This window comes from Somniosus microcephalus, chromosome 6 (genome assembly GCF_052327205.1).
Source record: "Somniosus microcephalus isolate GS21.2 chromosome 6, FLI_Smic_1.0, whole genome shotgun sequence".
Lineage (NCBI taxonomy): Eukaryota > Metazoa > Chordata > Chondrichthyes > Squaliformes > Somniosidae > Somniosus > Somniosus microcephalus.
In genome coordinates, this window is record NC_140992.1 from 91984050 (window position 1) to 92004372 (window position 20323).

A 20323-nucleotide genomic window follows, 5' to 3' on the forward strand; every position below is an offset into this window, starting at 1 on the left:
ACATGGAAATGGACTAAACTGTGCAACGAAGCTTTCGCCCAAGCAAAGAAAGCATTGCTGAAATCGGAGGTCCTGACACACTTCGACCCAAAGCTACCCATGCAGCTAGCATGTGATGCATCACCATATGGTGTGGGAGCAGTCATATTCCACATCATGCCTTCGGGTGAAGAGAAACCTATCACCTTCGCATCACGCACCTTGAACAAGGCCGAGAGTAACTATGCGCAGATCGAGTGCGAGGCCTTGGGAATCGTTTTTGGAATTCGAAAATTTCATCAGTACCTGTTTGGGAGAAGGTTCACACTCCTGACGGACCACCGTCCATTGACTTCAATCTTCGGGCCCCACACCGGAATTCCGTCTTCCGTCTCTCGCTGCAAGCAGGATGCAAAGGTGGGCTTTACTGTTGTCAGGACACATATACGACATCAAATATCGCAAATCAGACTTGCACGGCAACGCAGACGGTCTCTCAAGGCTACCCTTACCTGTTACTCCCCCAGAGCCTCGTCAGATAGACATCTTCTACTTTAGACAAGTGGAGGGAGCACCTGTCACTGCAGTTCAGGTGCGAAGGTACACCCGCAACGATCCAGTCCTGTCTGAGGTAATGGACGATGTCATTCGAGGGAGAGCTATAGGAGATTCTCCTAGTTTGAAACCTTACGTTTCAAAAAGAAATGAGCTCTCCGTCCAGGCAGGTTGTCTTCTTTGGGGACGCCGTGTCATCATTCCGCCACCTCTGAGGGAACCTATACTGCAACAACTTCATACAGGCCACAGTGGGATGGTTTGGATGAAGGAAATGGCAAGAAGCTACTTCTGGTGGCCAGGTCTCGATGGGAATATTGAGGAGAAAGCCAAAACATGTTCCCCATGTCAAAAGGTCCGGAATGTTCCACAGCTGGCAACCCTACACCCCTGGGATTGGCCTGCAGAAGTGTGGCAGCGAGTACATGTGGACTTCGCCGGTCCTTTCGAAGAGAAGATGTTTATGGTGGTTGTGGACGCTCGTAGCAAGTGGCCAGAGGTCGCTGTGATGAGGTCTACCACGGCAGAGAAAACAATTGAGAAACTTGGTGAGATGTTCAGCCATATGGCTCACCGGAACAACTCGTAAGTGACAACGGTCCACAATTTGTATCACAGGAGTTTGCAACCTTCCTGCATGTGAATGGTGTCCAACACATCAGGTCTGCGCCCTATCATCCCTCTACTAACGGCCAGGCAGAAAGGTTTGTGCAAACTTTGAAGCACGCCTTGAAGGCATCGCAAGGTCAGGGCTCAATCCACCAACGTCTGAACAGCTTCCTGTTGTCCTACAGGAACGAGCCGCATGCCACAGCCAAAACTTCCTCCGCTTCGCTCATGATGAAGAGGCAGTTGCGGACAAGTTTTGACTTACTCAAACCTCCAAGGGCAGAACAGGTTGTCCATTGTCAACAACAAGCTCAAGTTGAAAAGAGAGAGAAAAGAGCCAAGGAGAGATGGTTTCACCCTGGAGAGCACGTCCTAGCTCGAAACTACAACACTGGACCGAAATGGGTTCCTGCTACGGTGATCGCGCAGACGGGCCCTGTGTCTTACACGGTTGAGACTGCTGAGGACGTCGTCTGGAGAAGACACACAGATCAACTGTTGCTAGGAGCAGAGACAGCCACAGAGGCTCCAACGGCTGGTTGGCCTGAACTGTTTCCGGATGATACCGCAAACCAGCATCCTTTGCCACAGTGCTCTTTTCCAACACAGGAAGTCAAAGAGACTGTTCCACCTGTGCAAACTCCTGACTTTCGACTGACACAGGCACCTTCTCCATCCAGGCCTGTGTCAGTGCCTACTGCTGTGGAAGCCAGCGATGACTGCCGGTATCCTGTCAGAGAGCGGCGGCCTCCAAGACGCTTGGACCTGTAGGCTTAGTGACTTACCCACAAGACTGGGGCAGAATAAACCCAGGGTAAAGTCAGGGTTTGAGGCAGTCTACCTCTACCCTAGGTTCGTTGAGTGCATTGAAAGTAACTTACCTGTTGAGGAATAATGTGGGCCTTCCATTTAAGAGGGGAGGAAATGTTATGTATTGTGTGTTCTATTGTGTGTTCTCCTCCCACCTGTGGTGGCGCTGTCACAGGAGATAAATGGTTGGGTGTTCTCTGTTAAGTTTAGCTCTCTTTGTTCGGAACTTTCCAGAACTTCCTTTCCTTCCAATAAAGCACTTCATGTTTGAATCTCTGAGTTCTGAGTCCTAAATTGTGTCTAGGTAGAAAGGTACCGACACAACAGTGAGCAATTGCTGCTTTGTTTTAAGCATTGACTGGAATTTTGAACTCAGTTTAACAATAAAAACACGTCAAAATCTATATGTGGTAGTACATTCCTTTTTGGGTGTGCTGCATAATAGCAGTTGCCAGATATGTAAATTACTCACAATCTTTTTACTTGCTATGCATCCTTTTATTTTACTTGTTATGAATCCTGTTTCCCTCTGTCACATCATAGCACATTTCTACAAAGATTAATAAAAAAAGCAAATGAGAATTTGGATAATTTACTATTTATTAACTGAAGCACAGGATTGTTGTTTACACACCTTCCTTCAGATAAGAGGTCCACGATCCTTTCAACGTTTTCCAGTGGCTTATGTGGATATTAAAGATTCCTAGCACTGTGCAAAGAAGAGCATCTAGTATCCTGCCCAACACTCTTCTCAACCAACTTTACCAAAAACTGATGAACTGGTCTCTCACTCATTCAGTGACGATGGAATCTTTGTTTTGCAAACTAGCTGCTACATTTCTCTACATAAAAAAACATTTACTCCACTTGATAAATTCATTGTATGCAAAGCTCCTTGTGAGTAATGTGATGAGGTGCTATATAAATGCAACTCTCTTTCTACAATATTTTGACAAATGGAAAATGTGATTGCAGTAGTACTGACTTCCATGATTTATTTCCATATGTATATACATAGATTTTTCATTTATCAGCTTCTAATAAATAGTCACAGATGTTGGCTCCTAATTGACAGCCTTGGGATTTTAGCAGGCTGCACTGACGATACGTTTCATTTAGTTTGAGACTGCTCTGATTATTATAAGTTAATGAGACTTCCAACTGTCTGATCCCTTTGCAATCAGATGGTGTAATGTGTTTCAAAGTGACTATCTTTAAAAAGAAATTAAGGGCAGATGCATGACACTGACTCCAGAAAACTAAAGTAAATAAAGCAAATAACAGAATAGTATAAGCCCCAGGGATTTGACATACCTTCCTGTAGTTTAATGCTCCTTAGATACAGGGTTGCTAAGGCATAGCGTGCAAGCAGAACATTGAAATGAGAATACAAAAGCAAAATACTGCGGATGCTGGAAATCTGAAATAAAAACAGAAAATGCTGGAAATACTCAGCAGGTCAGGCAGCATCTGTGGAGAGAGAAACAGAGTAAACCTTTCAGGTCGATGACGAAGGGTCATCGAGTATTTCCAGCATTTTCTGTTTTTATTACAGGTATTGAAATAAGAATATTCATCTCATAGGGAATACTCCAAAGCAAGGGTGTGTTCGGATTAGTATTAGTCAAAAATATAATCCCTGGATAATTTAAGATGATGGACCCAAAGCTATCATGGCAACAATCTTGTTCAAGGAGTCTATTTTTTAAATTCTTTCTTCAACCACTTTTTGTCTGCACTATTTCTATGTCCCATGCAGGCACGCTTACATGTTGAAATTGAAAAACATATATTGCTACCGGTTAATATACTTCACTATAAAGTACCTTTTTGCCACTTAAGCACTAAGTAGATGTAAATCTGAAAAGAAAATGTAATATACACAGGGGTGTTACATCTTAGTAAAAGAGAAAGCGTAATTTCTCAGTAAATCCTTCCCTTCTGTTGGTTAGCCCTGTTCTAACATTGCAATGTTGTAAAACATTACTGCTCCTTGCCCTATGCCACAGTATCCAATAGCAAACCATACCAGCCATAACTAGCAGTGAAGAACAATTGGCAGCACACTGATAGTAATACTTGAATCGGAATCCACCACACAGTAAGAGTAAAGGGAAACACCTGAATATGTTATTTTTTCTAAAAGTGAGCTGGGAATTCAAGACTGCCACATATAATGTCAAAGTTCGAATAACTGTACATTTGCTCAGCCTTGGTTTACAATGTTGTTCAAACCTCTTGAGTATGTTATGCACACAGTTGCTGTGATCTTAAAATATGAAACCGTCTAAGGAGTTCATCAGAGAGCAGGGAAAGGCTAGAACATGAAAAGACAAATCAGCCAACCAAACTTATTCTCTCATTAAGCCATGTAGAATCTCTATTAAGATGCCTAGTCAATTTATTTAATCTTCTGATGAAATGTTTTGCAAAGTTTCTGCCATCTGAGCTTACATACTGCATTATTTAAGATTGCTTTCCTGATATTTCTATGCTATCAGCCATTCAAAAACCACACCAATGAAAATACTTGCGACTCATGGAAAAAATTTGAATGGGGTGAAATTGAACTTCAGCAGGGGCGCAAAATGGGTGGAAGCACATCGGCCGCCCGCGATACACGCCGCCCGATCTTCCTCCCTATTGAAGTCAATGGGACAGAAAATCTGGCAGGGTGTCTTAGCCCTGTGGTACTGCCTGTTTTTCACCAGATCGGGCAGTGTCTTAGCCCCTGTGGTACTGCCTCTTTTTCACTGGATCGGGCAGCGTGTCTTAGCCCCTGTGGTACTGCCTGTTTTTCACCGGATCGGGCAGTGTCTTAGCCCCTGTGGTACTGCCTGTTTTTCACTGGATCGGGCAGCGTGTCTTAGCTCCTGTGGTACTGCCTGTTTTTCACCAGATCGGGCAGTGTCTTAGCCCCTGTGGTACTGCCTCTTTTTCACTGGATCGGGCAGCGTGTCTTAGCCCCTGTGGTACTGCCTGTTTTTCACCGGATCGGGCAGTGTCTTAGCCCCTGTGGTACTGCCTGTTTTTCACTGGATCGGGCAGCGTGTCTTAGCTCCTGTGGTACTGCCTGTTTTTCACCGGATCGGGCAGTGTCTTAGCCCCTGTGGTACTGCCTGTTTTTCACTGGATCGGGCAGTGTCTTAGCCCCTGTGGTACTGCCTGTTTTTCACTGGATCGGGCAGCGTGTCTTAGCTCCTGTGGTACTGCCTGTTTTTCACCGGATCGGGCAGTGTCTTAGCCCCTGTGGTACTGCCTGTTTTTCACTGGATCGGGCAGCATGTCTTAGCTCCTGTGGTACTGCCTGTTTTTCACCGGATCGGGCAGTGTCTTAGCCCCTGTGGTACTGCCTGTTTTTCATCGGTTGAATTTCACCCCCGATGTTTGCACTTCAAGTGGAAACTTGAAAGTATTTTTTAAGTATTTAAATTTCCAGTGTGAAGCACGAGCTTTAATTTTTTTTGTTGCAATTTGCGGGTATTGACAATCAACTATCATGTTCTGCACGGCAGTGATCATCTCTATCTGCAGTTATCATGGTCCTAATCTGATATTCATCCACACATGTTAGAATGGAAGTACTGAGTGGACTGCCACTGGGTTCAGTGTTGGGATCATTTCTGTTTCTGATTGACATCAATGACCTGGATTCAGAAACTCAATGCAAAGTGGTCAAATTTGCAGATGATAGCAATCAAGGAGGGGCAACAAACTTGGAAGAGGCAGATGAGATGTAATGTCATGCAGACAATTGTAAGGTACTGCACACAGGAATGAAAAATAGGTGACACAACAATTGCACAGCTAAGGGTGAAGTTGAGAGAGACTTGGGAGTCTTGGTAGGTTTGATGCTAAAATGTCCAACCAATGCAGAACGGTAATCATCAATGCCAATAGAATATTGAACTACATCACCAAAACAACAAAATACAAGTCAGCGGATAAGGTACTCAGTATATAGTGCTCTGGTCAGACCACACCTCGAACACCATGTCTAGTTCTAGTTGCCAAGAAACAAGAAAAGTACTGAAGCACTGGAGGCAGTGTAGAGAAGAGCCACAAGGTTGATCGCTTGTGTCAGGGTCTGCGTTATGAGGCAAGGCAGGAGAAACATAGAAGATAGGAGCAGGAGTAGGCCATTTGGCCCCTCGAGCCTCCTCCACCATTTAATGAGATCATGGCTCATCATCCAAATTCAGTACCCTGTCCCTGCTTTCACCCCATATCCCTTGATCACTTTAGCCTTAAGAAATATATCTAACTCCTACTTGAATATATTTAATGAATTGGCCACAACTGCCTTTTGTGGTAGAGAATTCCACAGATTCACCACTCTCTGGGTGAAGAAATTCCTCCTCATCTCTGTCCTAAATGGCTTACCCCTTATCTTTAGACTGTGACCCCTGGTTCTGGACTCCCCCGCCATCGGGAACATCTTTCCTGCATCTAGTCTGTCTACTCCTGTTAGAATTTTAAAAGTTTCAATGAGATCCCCTCTCATTCTTCTAAACTCCAGCGAATATAAGCCCAATCAACCCAATCTCTCCTCATACGTCATCCCTGCCATTCCAGGTATCAGTCTGGTGAATCTTCGCTGCACTCCCTCCATGGCAAGAACATCCTTTCTCAGATAAGGTGACCAAAACTGCACACAATACTCAAGGTGTGGTCTCACCAAGGCCCTGTGCAACTGCAGCAAGACATCCTTGCTCCTGTACTTGAATCCTCTTGCTATGAAGGCCAGCATACCATTTGCCTTCTTAACCGCCTGCTGCACCTGCATGCTTACCTTCAGCGACTGGTGCACAAGGACACCCAGGTCTCATTGCACTTCCCCTTCTCCCAATCTATTGCCATTCAGATAATAATCTGCCTTCCTGTTTTTGCCACCAAACCTCGCATTTATCCACATTATACTGCATCTGCCATGCATCTGCCCAATCACCCAACCTGTCCAAATCATACTGGAGTTTATTTGCATCCTCCTCACACCACACACGCCCACCCAGCTTTGTGTCATCTGCAAACTTGGAGATATTACATCTAGTTCCCTTGTCTAGATCATTAATATATATTGTGAATAGCTGGGGTCCTAGCACCTATCCCTGCGGTACCCGACTAGTCACTGCCTGCCACTCAGAAAAAGATCAGTTTATTCCAACTCTTTGCTTCCTGTCTGCCAACCAGTTCTCTATCCAAGTCAGTACCTTACCCCCAATCCCATGTGCTTTGACTTTACACGCTAATCTCTTATGCGGGACCTTATCGAAAGCCTTCTGAAAGTCCAAATACACCACATCCACTGGTTCTCCCTTATCTATTCTACCAGTTACATCCTCAAAAAATTCCAGCAGATTAGTCAAGCATGATTTACCTTTTGTAAATCCATGTGGACTTTGTCTGATTCTGTCACTGTTTTCCAAGTGCTCTGCTATTACATCTTTTATAATGGACTCTAGCATTTTCCCCACTACCGATGTCAGGCTTACTGGTCTATAATTCCCTGTTTTCTCTCTATCACCTTTTTTAAATAATGGGGTAGCATTAGCTACCCTCCAATCCATGGGAACTATTCCAGAGTCTATAGAATTTTGGAAGATGACCAGCAATGCATCTACTATTTCTAGGGCCACTTCCTTAAGTACCCTAGGATATAGATTATCAAGCCCTGGACATTTATCGGCCTTCAATCCCATCAATTTCCCTAACACCACTTCCCTACAAATACTGATTTCATTCAGTTCCTCCCTCTCATTAGACCCTATGTTCTCCGACATCTCTGGGAGATTATTTGTGTCCTCCTTTGTGAAGACAGAACCAAAGTATGTATTTAATTGGTCTGCCATTTCTTTGTTCCCCATTATAAATTCCCCTGATTCTGACTGCAAGAGACCTACGCTTGACTTTACCAATCTTTTTCTCTTCACATATCTATAGAAGCTTTTACAGTCAGTTTTTATGTTCCCAGCATGCTTACTCTCATACTCTATTTTCCCCCTCTTAATTAATCCCTTTGTCCTCCTTTGCTGAATCCTAAACTGCTCCCAATCCTCAGGTTTGTTGCTTTTTCTGGCCAATTTATATGTCCTCTCCTTGGATCTTATGCTATCCCTAATTTCCCTTGTTAGCCACTATTGAGTCACCTTCTTTGTTTTATTTTTATGCCAAACTGGGATGAACAAATTCTGTAGTTCATCCATGTGATCTTTAAATGTTTGCCATTGCCTGTCCACCATCAACCCTTTAAGTAACATTCCCCAATCCATCCTAGCCAACTCGTGCCTCTTACCATCGTAATTTCCTTTATTTAAATTCAGTACCCTAGTCTCTGAGTCAAATACTTTACTCTACCTCTTAATGAAGAATTCTATCATATTATGATCACTTCGCCCCAAGGGGCCTCGCACAACAAGATTGCTAATTAATCCTTTCTCATTACATAAAACCCAGTCTAAGATGGCCTGATCTCTAGTTGGTTCCTCAACATTTTAGTCCAGGAAACCATCCCGTATACACTCCAGGAATTCTTCCTCCACAGTATTGTTACTAATTTGGTTAGCCCAATCTATATGTAGATTAAAGTCACTCATGATAACTGCTGTGCCCTTATTGCACGCATCTCTAATTTCCCGTTTAATGCCATCCCCAACCTCAGCATTACTGTTTAGGGGTCTGTATACAACTCCCACTAACGTCTTCTGCCCCTTGGTATTTCACAGCTCTACTCATACAGATTCCACATCATCAGAGCTAATATCCTTCCTTACTATTGTGTTAATCTCCTCTTTAACTAGCAATGCTACCCCACCTCCTTTTCCTTTTTGCCTGTCTTTCCTGAATATTGAATACTCCTGGATGTAGAATTCCCAGCCTTGGTCACCCTGAAGCCATGTCTCCATAATCCCAATTATATCATATCCGTTACATCTATTTGTGCAGCTAATTCATCCACCTTATTACGAATGCTCCTTACATTAAGACACAAAGCCTTCAGGCTTGTTTTTTTAACACTCTTAGACCTTTTAGAATTATTACTTACTGTGGCCATGTTTGATTTAAACCCTTGATTTCTCTGACTGCCACGTTTGCTTTTCTCCTTCCTGTCTTTTGCTTCTATCCTTGCTTCCCTTTCCTCTGTCTCCCTGCACAGGTTCCCAACCCCCTGCCATTTTAGTTTAAACCCTCCCCAAGAGCACTAGCAAACACGCCCCCTAGGACATCAGTCCCGGTCCTGCCCAGGTGCAAACAGTCCAGTTTGTACTGGTCCCACCTCCCCCAGAACCGGTTCCAATGTCCCAGGAATTTGAATCCATCCCCCTTGCACCATTCCTCTAGCCACGTATTCATCTGAAATATCCTTCTATTTCTACTCTGACTAGCACGTGGCACTGGTAGCAATCCTGAAATTACTACCTTTGGGGTCCTATTTTTTAATTTACCTCCTAACTCCCTATATTCAGCTTTTAGGACCTCATCCTGGTTTTTACCTATATCGTTGGTGCCTGTATGCACCACGGCAACTGGCTGTTCACCCTCCCCATCCAGAATGCCCTGCAGCCACACCGAGACATCCTTGACCCTTGCACCAGGGAGGCAACATACCATCCTGGAGTCTCGTTTGCGGCCGCAGAAACGCCTATCTATTCCCCTTACAATAGAATCCCCTATCACTATAGCTCTCCTGCTCTTTTTCCTCCCATCCTGTGCAGCAGAACCACCCATGGTGCCAGGAAGTTGGCTGCTGCTGCCTTCCCCCGATAAGCCATCTCCCTCAACAATATCCAATTTTGTATATCTGTTTGAGTGGGGGATGGCCACAGGGGACCCCTGCACTACCTGCCTGCGCCTACTGCTCTGCCTGGTGGTCACCCATTCTCTTCCTGCCTGTGCAGCCTTTACCTGCGATGTGACCAACTCCCTAAACATGCTATCCATGATGTCCTCAGCATCACGAATGCTCCAGTATGTGTCCATTCACAGCTCCAGCGCCGCAATGTGGTCTGTCAGTAGCTGCAGCTGGATACACTTCCTGCACACATGGTCGTCAGGGACACAGGAAGTGTCTCTGATTTCCCACGCAGTGCAGGAGGATCAAGCCACGGGGCCGAGCTGTCCTGCCATGACTTACCCTTTAATTAATCTAAATTAATTTAAATCAAATTAATACCACTAATTACACTACAATTAAATGATATTCTCAAGGGCCCTTGCTTACTAGCACTCCCCGATACACAACAGGGACCTTAAAAACTATAACCACAAAAATTAAGACCTTCTAAATGTTATAAACTATTAATCTTAACTGTCAAACTATAGAGTTGTATAAATACTCACTTGGCCGTACTCACCCAATCCTCTGCTTCCTCTTGCCCGCGTCACTTTTTGAATCATGACGTGGCTCCGGAACGCCGCCGCCGGTCTGTGAGATTGGTAAGCCTTGTACCGCCGCTCTCTCCGCTCCCGACACTGGCCTCAATCAGCTCCCTCCCCTTGTGCCGACGTCACTTTTGACTTCTGACTTCACTCTTTGAAAATTCTGCCGGTGCTGAGTTGGTATCGCCGCCGCCGCCTTGCCACTCCTCCCAGGTCCGCACTGCTGCTGTGGGGCCTACCTGCGCCTCGAGCTCTCTTTTTATCGCCTCCTCCCAGGTCCGCACTGCCGCCGCTGCTGCTGCTGCTGTGGTGTTAAGCAGAACATCTGGGGAAGGTCTGCTGCAAGAAACTTGGACATTTCAGCATCTTCGAGGTAATCTTATGGAGTTATAGAAGATAGCAAAAGCAGCAGAGCCAGAATATTACTTCAGATTAAATTGTGGGAGGAGGACAAGGTGACACATATTTGAACTAGTAATAGCTAATTTTAGAACTGTTAACTAGAAATTCAACTTCTCACAAGGAGTAATCCACACTCAGAATAGACTCCGAGGTAGAGCAGTGAAGGGAAATACCCTGGAATCATTTACAAATCAATTTTAATGCTACAGTGGAGGGAGATTTTGGCATCTTTTTGGTGGATGAATTAAGATGGGAATAGCCTTCCTCATCTGTAAAAATGTTGTGATCTTAGGAAATGGCAATTTCCAGACATTAGCAACTCTTCCGACAAAGTGTAAAATTGGTTAACTTCTCAATTTATTTTTGCTTGTTTGAAAGCAAGTGGTTGTAATATGAAAAAAGCCCATTGGCATGAATCACAGCTCAGGCTGCTAGTTTTCAGTTCTGGCAAAAACTTTCAAATTTGTGAGTGACTATAATATTTGTACAACACAATTCACACAAACATATCTATATCTTTTTGTTACAGGTGAGATCTGTGCTTTTAAGATCCATGGTCAGGATGTGCCCTTTGAATCTGTGGTGTTAAACAGGACATCTGGGGAAGGTCTGCTGCGAGCAAGAAGTCCAATCGACTGTGAACTTCAGAAAGAATACACATTCATCATTCAGGCATATGACTGTGGAGCCAGACCAGGTGGAACTTACTGGAAAAAATCACACAAGTGAGTAACATGCCCTAATATAGTTAGAATCGATTGTCACTTGTGTGGTATATTGGTGAGAATACAGATCGATGGCACGGCATATAACTGTTGGAACTGGACTGGGTATAAGTTTGGCAGATTTTCAGTGTAACAGTTGTATGAACTTTATGATCTTGTAATGGGTCCTATTGATTTTTTTTTATGTGTGAAATATCAATGCCAAATATTTTTGATTTCAGAAGATATTCTGGAAACTTGGGTGAAATATGACTTTTTGGCGATAGTGCCAAGCAGACGATGGCAAATCAGCAGCCCATTTTCCACCTGCGGGGTGTAAAATCTATAGAATAATGGGCACCGTTGTTCAAGGTTTGTATATAGGTGTAGAAAGAAAGAAAGACTTGCAGTTATATAGCGCCTTTCACGACCACCAGACATCCCAAAGCGCTTTACAACCAATGAAGTACTTTTTCAAGTGTAGGCCGGAATTCTACCGCCGCTGAGAGGGCAGGATCGGAGGCGGGTCAGTTGTCAAAATAGAAAAGATTGACAGCTGGTTGGGAACCCGCTGTCAAGCCGCCTCCACGTGAGTCCCCCAGGTGAGGGAGTCAATTTGGATCATTTAATGCATTATTAAGAGGCAATTAAGCCTTATTTTAAGCTTACCTTTAGATTTTTAGAGTTCGCCAACGGCCTCCCCGCTGCTCAGGGATCAGGTAAGGAGGTTGGGTGTTGTGTCAGGATGGGATAATTTACTAACTTTACAGCTGCAAATGGTCTAAAAAAACTCCCATTTCATAGGTCTTCACTTTCCAAGGGTAGAAGCGCTTGCTTTACTGCATTTGGAAGACAGATTGATCTTTATGCAGCTAGCAAGTGTGTGGAGCAAACTTTCTATCCAGTTTCACCTCATTGGAACAACCTCTCTCACCATTGATGGATCACTTCTGTCATCTCAACCTCACCTGCCATCTATTACATCAGCATCGGTGCCCTTGAAAAAATCTCACCATGGTCCTCAGAATCCCACCATGATCAGCCCCAACACCAGAAGCACCAGGCACATCAGCAGCACCAACAACAACACCAACCTTCTCCGCAATCAGCTGGTGCTGCACAGGACACAGGGCATTAGCACCTGACCACATTGCTGCCCGGGACGCAAGGGATGGCCTCACCGTAGCCAGATTTACTTCACTTGACGCTGCACACCCTGGCTGCCGCATGATGCGCCAGGTTGGCACCACCCACACCAACACCATAAAGCATCCCTACAATGCCCAAGCCATTCCTTTAACACTCATCACCATTGTAGGGGGGCGGGTACCCTTATGTCTCACCATTCACTGCAACTCATTAAGCCACTTTCAAAGGTGCACACAAATCTGTCCAAGAATAAAGATTTCAATGTTTGACAGCACGTTAACAGAAACTTCACATGAACATTGGCTAAACCACCCAAGTGCCTACCCCTTGTGTGTTGTTAGTTGGTATGATTGGACAAGGATGAGGATGAGTGTGAGGAGTGGCTACTGAGATGGGGAAGTGATAATGTAGATAGAGAGGGATGGGTGGAGGTACAAGGTAAGTTGGTGTGAGTAAGGATGTGCAGGAGTAGGGTAGGGAAGGCAGAGTGATGGGGATGTGATGAGTGGCACAGCAGGATGAGGTTGAGTGTGGCTTTGTACTAACATTTCGTTATCTACTGAGATCATTGAAAGGTTTGTGTCACTGCACCCAGGTACTCCCGACGACATCCCTGCTTGTGCCCTCCTGTGCAATGTGCAACCAGGCTGCGTTGGTGTCCTGGAGAGGTCTCTTCCGCCCATTGGAAAGGAAGAAGACCACCCTTCCTGCTGTGACTATGGAGGGAGTCATGAGAGAACCTGGGTGCAACCGTGCACCTTTGTGCAGTGCTTGTCAGTGTTTGCAGCACCTCAGTGCTGTAGAATACTGACATCACAACTGTCAATATCAATTTGGACCTGGCCCCTTTACGGAAACCAGCTGATGATGCATCATCAAATGATGATACCAGACCTGCTTCCTTCAATTGGTTGGGAAACACGCTGGGCGGGCTTAACAAACCCAATCAGGGGGAAAATTACTTGGCTGCAACCGCGCTACCGACCCGGGCCGCCCCAGACCCACCTCGGTCGTCGAAATCGCGGCCGTAGTCACTGTTATAATGTAATATACATAGACATTTAGTTTGGATGCGTAGGTGTTAAACAGTGTACAGTTATTAAAAGTTTAAACTTAAGGGTACAGAGTAACATATAGTCATTCAGAATCTAATGTATGGTTCACCGTCGGGAAGGATTTAACATAAGAACATAAGAAATAGGAGCAGGAGTCGGCCATTTGGCCCTTTGAGGATCATGGCTGATCTCCTACCCCATATCCATTGATTCCCTTAATATTCAAAAATCTACCGATCTCTGTCTTGAATATACCCAATGACTGAGCATCCACAGCCCTCTGGGGTAGAGAATTCCAAAGATTCACCACCCTCTGAGTGAAGAAATTTTTCCTCATCTGAGTCCTATATGGCTGACCCCTTATTCTGAGACTGTAACCCCTGGTTCTAGACTCATCAGCCAGGGGAAACATCCTCCCTGCATCTACCCTGTCAAGACCTGTAAGAATTTTGAATGATTCTATGAGATCACTACTCATTCTTCGAAACTCAAGAGAATATAGGCCTAGTCTACTCAATCTCTCCTCATAGGACAATCCCCCCCATCCCAGGAACCAGTCTGGTGAACCTTTGTTGCACTCCCTATATGGCATGTATATCCTTCCTTAGGTAAGGAGACCAAAACTGTACACAATACTCCAGGTGTGGTCTCACCAGGGCCCTATATAATTGCAGTAAGACATCTTTACACTTATACTCAAATCCTCTTGTAATAAAGGCCAACATATAATTTGCTTTCCTAATTGCTTGCTGTACCTGCATGTTAACTTTCAATGATTCGTGTACAAGGATACTCAGGTCCCTCTGAACACCAACATTTCCCCATCTCTCGCCATTTAAAAATACTCTCCTTTTCTATTTTTCCTACCAAAGTGGATAATTTCACATTTCTCCACATTATATTCCATTTGCCATGTTCTTACCCACTTACTTAGCCTGTCTATATCCCCTTGAAGCCTCCTTGCATCCTCCTCACAACTTACATTCCCACCCAGCTTTGTATCATCAGCAAAATTGGATATATTACATTTGATCTCCTCATCCAAATCATTAATGTAGATTGTGAATACCTGAGGCCCAAGCACTGATCCTTGCAGTACCCCACTAGTTACAGCCTGCCAACCCAAAAATGACCTGTTTATTCCTACTCTCTGTTTTCTGTCTGTTAACTTATCCTCAATCCCTGCTAGTATATTACATCCAATCCCATGAGCCCTAGTTTTGTTTAATAACCTCTTGTGTGACACTTTATCGAATGCCTTCTGAAAATCCAAATACACCACATCCACTGGCTCCCTCTTATCTATTCTGCTAGTTACAACCTCAAAAAACTCTAACAGATTCGTCAAACACGATTTCCCTTTCATAAATCCGTGTTGACTCTGCCCAATCCTATTAATATTTTTGAAGTGCCCTGTTACCACGTCCTTAATAATAGATTCAAGCATTTTCCTTACTACTGATATCAGGCAAACTGGTCTGTAATTCCCCATTTTCTCTCTCCCTCCTTTCTTAAATAGTGGGGTGACATTTGCTACATTCCAATCCGTGGGAACCTTTCTAGAATCTATAGAATTTTGGAAAATGACAACTAATGCATCCACTATCTCTATAGCCATCTCTTTCAAAACCCTAGGATGTAGGCCATCAGGTCCAGGGGATTTATCGGCTTTCACTTTTACTAATACTAATTTCTTTCAGTTCCTCATTCTCGCTAGACCCTTGGTTCTCCACTATTTCCGGAAAGTTTTTTGTGTCTTCTTCCATGAACACAGACCCAAAGGACACGATTTTTCCTATCAATGCGGCTTGGGGGCGGGACAGCTGCCTTCTGGGTTCCAGTCCCGTCCCCAACGACATCAGACGCACAGATGCGATTTTGTGTCAATTGGCCTTGTTAAGCCCACCCTGCGGGCTTGCCAGCCTATTAAGAGGAAGCTGGTGTCAGATGACGTCAGTTGATGACACGTCATCTGCCAGTTTTCTTAAAGGGGCCACGCAAAAAAATGTTGACAGCTGGTTTTTCAGTGCTTGACAGCATTGAGGTGCTGCAAACATTGACAATCACTGTACAAAGGTGAGCCTTTGCTCTCAGGCTCTCCAGTGACTCCCTCCTTAGGCTAGAACAGATGGCAGCTGCAGGGGAGGTGACAGAAGCGATCTGTCACTGGTGAGAGAGGTTCTCCCAATGAAGTGGGACTACATACACAATCCAAAACTTGTCACCTACAGAAAAGTGTAAATGCGTTAAAAATGATTTTCTCAACATTTCTTTATCTCTGAAATTCACCAGTGTACTATTGGACCCTTCACACCACTTCTGCAGCTGTCATCAGTGCAGAAACATTAGAGTAGACCCACAGCACGTCATACTTACCTGACGTGGTGTACGGACGTTGGGAAGCTTGCAGTAGACCTGTCAAAATTGCAAAAAGTCTCTTAACTGCCTGTTAACAACCTGTTGACAAGCAGTTAAGTGCCTATAATCCTCTTCCCGCCACTGGGTGTCGGGTCCATGCGCAAATCGGGGACCCGACACCTGGGAAGATTGTTTGGAGGTGGCTTGACAGCAGGTTGCCGACCCGCTGTCAATCTTTGCGATTTTGCCAGATGTCCCGCCCCCTGAGCGCCGTCAAAATTCAGCCAAAGTATTTGTTTAATTTCTCTGTCATTTCCTTATTCCTCATTGTAATTTCTCCTGTCTCAACCTGTAAGGGACCCACATTTACTTTCGCTAATCTTATCCTTTTTACTTACCTATAGAAGCTTTTAGTCTATTTTTATGTCTCTCACTAGTTTACTCTCATAATCTATTTTCCCTTTCTTTATCAATTTCTTGGTCCTCCTTTACTGAATTCTAAAATCATCCCAATCCTGAGGCTTACTACTCTTTTGGCAACATTATAAGCCTTTGATCTAATACTATCTTTAACTTCTCTTAGCCACGGTTGGACCACTTTTCCTGTGGGGTTTTTATGCCTTAAAGGAATGTATATTTGTTGTAAATGATGTATTAATTCTTTAAATGCTAGCCATTGCTTGTCTACCGTCATACCTTTTAATATAGTTTCCCAATCTACCTTAGGCAACTCACTACGTAGTTTGCTTTGTTTAGAGTTAAGACCCTAGTTTAGGATTTAACTAAATCACTTTCAAATTCAATATAAAACTCTATCATATTATGGTCACTCTTCCCTAAAGACCCCTTTGCTACAAGGTTATTAATTAACCCTTTCTCATTGCACAATACTAGATCTAAAATAGCCTGTTCCCTAGTTGGTTCCTCAACATACTGATCTAGAAAACTAACTTGCATACATTCCATGAATTTGTCCTCCACACTATTACTGCAAATTTGGTTTGCCCAGTCTATGTGTAGATTAAAATCCCCCATGATTACTGTATTACCCTTGTTACATGCGCCTCTAATTTCCTGATTTATACTCTGCCTTACATTACAACTACTGTTTGGGGGCCTATAAACAACTCCCACCTATGTTTTCTGCCCCATGCTGTTTCTTAGCTCCACTCAAACTGATTCTAATTCTTGATTTTCGGAGCTAAGATCCTTTCTCTCTACTGTCTTTATCCCATCCTTTACTTTCAGGGCTACCCCTCCTCCTTTTCCATTTTGCCTGTCTCTTCTAAAAGTTAAGTATCCTGGAATATTTAGTTCCCAACCTTGGCCACTTTGCAACCACATCTCCATTATGGCTATTAGATCAAACCTGTTTATTTCTATCTGCGCTCTTAATTCATCTATTTTGTTGCAAATGCTTTGTGCATTCAGATATAGTGCCTTTAGCTTTGACTTATTTCTATTTTTCCCTGATGTCACCTTAGTCACTGGTGCGCTATTACCTTTGTTACTCTCTCTGTCCCTTCCTGACCCACTCTGCTTATTTTTACCCAAAACTCTACTCTGCTCTCGAGCCTTTACATTTCCCTCGCTGCTTTTAAATTTACTCTTTCCTGAATCCTCCCAACCACCGAACCCCCCCCTTCATTAGTTTAAAGCCCTGTCTATTGCCCTAGTTATTGGATTCACCAGGACACTGGTCCCAGCCCGGTTTAAGTGGAGCCCGTCCCAACGTAACAGCTCCCTCTTTCCCCAGTACTGGTGCCAGTGCCCCATGAACTGAAACTCCTTCCTCCCACACCACTCATTGAGCCATGCATTTAAACCTCTAATCTGTTTGTCTCTATGCCAGTTTGCGTGTGGCTCAGTTAACAATCCAGAAATTATTACCTTTGAGGTTCTGCTTTTTAATTTGGGTCCTAGCTCCTCAAACTCCCTCAGCAGAACCTCATTCCTAGTTCTACCTATGTTGTTGGTTCCTACATGGACCACGACAACTGGATACTCCCCCTCCCACTCCAAGTTCTTCTCCAGTCGTGAGGAGATGTCTTTTACTCTGGCATCAGGCAGGCAACACAACCTTCGGAACTCTTAGTTGTGGCTGCAGAGAACAGTATCTATCCTCCTGATTATACTGTCCCCTACCATAACTACATTCCCTTTCACTGCCCCCACTTGAATGGCCTCCTGCACTATGGTGCCATGGTCAGTTTGCTCATCCATCCTGCAGGCTTTTCCCTCATCCACACAGTCAGCAAGAACCTCATACCTGTTGGACAAGGGCAAAGGCTGAGGCTCTTCCAGCACTGCACCTGGGGTCCCCTTACCTGCCTGAGTTGCAGTCACACCCTCCTGTCCCTGACCACTAACCAGACCTGTACCACGACCTAACCTAAGGGGTGTGACTGCCTCCTGGATCAAAGTGTCCAGGTAACTCTCCCCATCCCTGATGCCCCACAATATCTGCAACTCGGACTCCAGCTCAAAAACTCTGAGCTGAAGTTCCTCAAGATGCAGGCACTTACTGCAAGCGTGGTTGTCCAGGATCACAATGCTCTCCACAAACTCCCACATGCTTCAGTTGCAGCACACCACCTGCACTGCCATCCCTATATGGCCTTGTTTTATTTAATTAAATTTAAATAACTTTGTATTTAGGTAACTTAGTTTACAGTGTAGTTTCTTGGCTATTTACTTGATCGAGATTAAGTTATGGTTACTGAAATTAAATATCTACCTGTAACACAAAGCACCACAGGTAGTGTAGGCAAAAAGCAGCAACTCCTTCCCCCCCTTCTCCAAATTCCCAAATGAAACACTCTGTTCAAGTCCACTCTGTTTAATCCCGCCCTGTGCAGACCGCCGTTTAAGTGTATAAGTAAAGAATAATTTCCATCCATGTAAAGATTGAGGGGGAAAAATTTGGTTGATCTGCGCCTCCCGTTAGCGCCCTAAGAGGGCACTAATGGGGCACAAAGCAACTAGTGCCTGGGTGCGGCGCTGCCAATGCTTCCCGGGAAATTCAGCGGCAGGTTAGTGGCAGCAGTAACCATTAGCGCCCCATGTCATCGCCGTGCGCAGCGCCCCGCTCGCGCCCCAGCTGCGATCTTCGGTAGCACCCCCTGACTTATCACCAGACGCTATGTCCAACAGGGTCAGGTGGGCCTACTTGCGGCCGGGGTGGCGCAAATTAAAGGGGAGATGCCGGGCGTCCATTTTTGTTGCTGGACGCCTGCCAGCATCTGCCCCCGTTGCTGTCCCCGGCCTTCTGTGCAGCCCCTCCCACGGAGTGCTGGCTGCGCTCCGTGAGCCCAGAACTTCTCTTGAGTGCCGGGCTCTTTTGCCGGCACTCCGATCCCTGATGGCCCAGCTGGGCCCCAGTTTGCGCTGTGCAAGGCCCCTCCCCTTTAAAAGGGGAGGAAGGCCTGCAGTACCGCGGCACGTAGCACTGTGATATTCATTTGCAGTGCCCCAAGAGGGAGGCGGGATGCTTCCAGTAGCGCCCCGCCTCCCTCTTGGGGCGCTATCAGTGAATTTTGTGTGCGGGGGCGCTAATTTTTTCCGGAGAAGTTAGCACCCCAATTTTTCCCTCTGAGCATTTAATTAACGTTCACTTAAAAAAAAAAATCAAACAACGAATTCTGACCATCTTCAATATACTTCTGTGGGTGCTGATTACATCAGTGGTATTGATGCTCTGGGGGAACTACTGAACCCAGTAGTGTGTGACAGCTAATCAAATGTACACAGTTAAAGCAGAAGTAGCACTGGGTTAATGACTATACCACCATTGAAATTCAGCTACCTGCTCTCTCCACAGATACTGGCTAACCTGCTGAGTGTTTCTGACATTTTCTGTTTTATCTGTTCCCTCACTTTGTCAAGTTCAGTTCAGCAGCTATTTCTAACCAGTACCACAGAGCATAAAAGGATGTTAAAATAGATAATTATCTGTAATTGTTTGACTTTTAAAGGATGTGGGTAATCCTATGAGCCATCACTGATTACCACAAAGTTCTTTGGTGGTCTGGAATAAATCTTCAAAAGTTCAGTGAATCTTCATTTGCCAGGTTTCTCCATTTTAGTTCAAGTCTCAGCTGATTTCATTGATAGTACTTAGTGGAGATGTGAAAAAAATTGGAACATTTAACACGATTCATCTCTACAGGACTGGCAAAGAGAGATCTCTGTTCTGTAGAGGGAATGTAACTTATACCTGCTTTTTCCCCTTCGGAGCTCTGTTTCAAAATGTAATCTTTAATTGTCTCCCCAGAGCAAGGAAGATGTCTTTGCCTAAATACCTGTTCGGGCAAGTAATGGTTCTTG

The 20323-nt window shown here is 44.6% G+C and overlaps 1 protein-coding gene across 2 annotated transcripts in view; it reads left to right on the forward strand.

Moving 5' to 3' along the window:
- clstn2a (calsyntenin 2a) overlaps positions 1-20323 on the forward strand; it is a 732023-nt gene that overhangs the window by 550546 nt on the left and 161154 nt on the right. For both annotated transcript variants that reach the window (XM_085990522.1, XM_085990521.1), the window contains one exon: positions 11261-11456. In XM_085990522.1, the coding sequence (XP_085846648.1) occupies positions 11261-11456 (196 nt within the window). The remainder of the gene's footprint in view (positions 1-11260; positions 11457-20323) is intronic.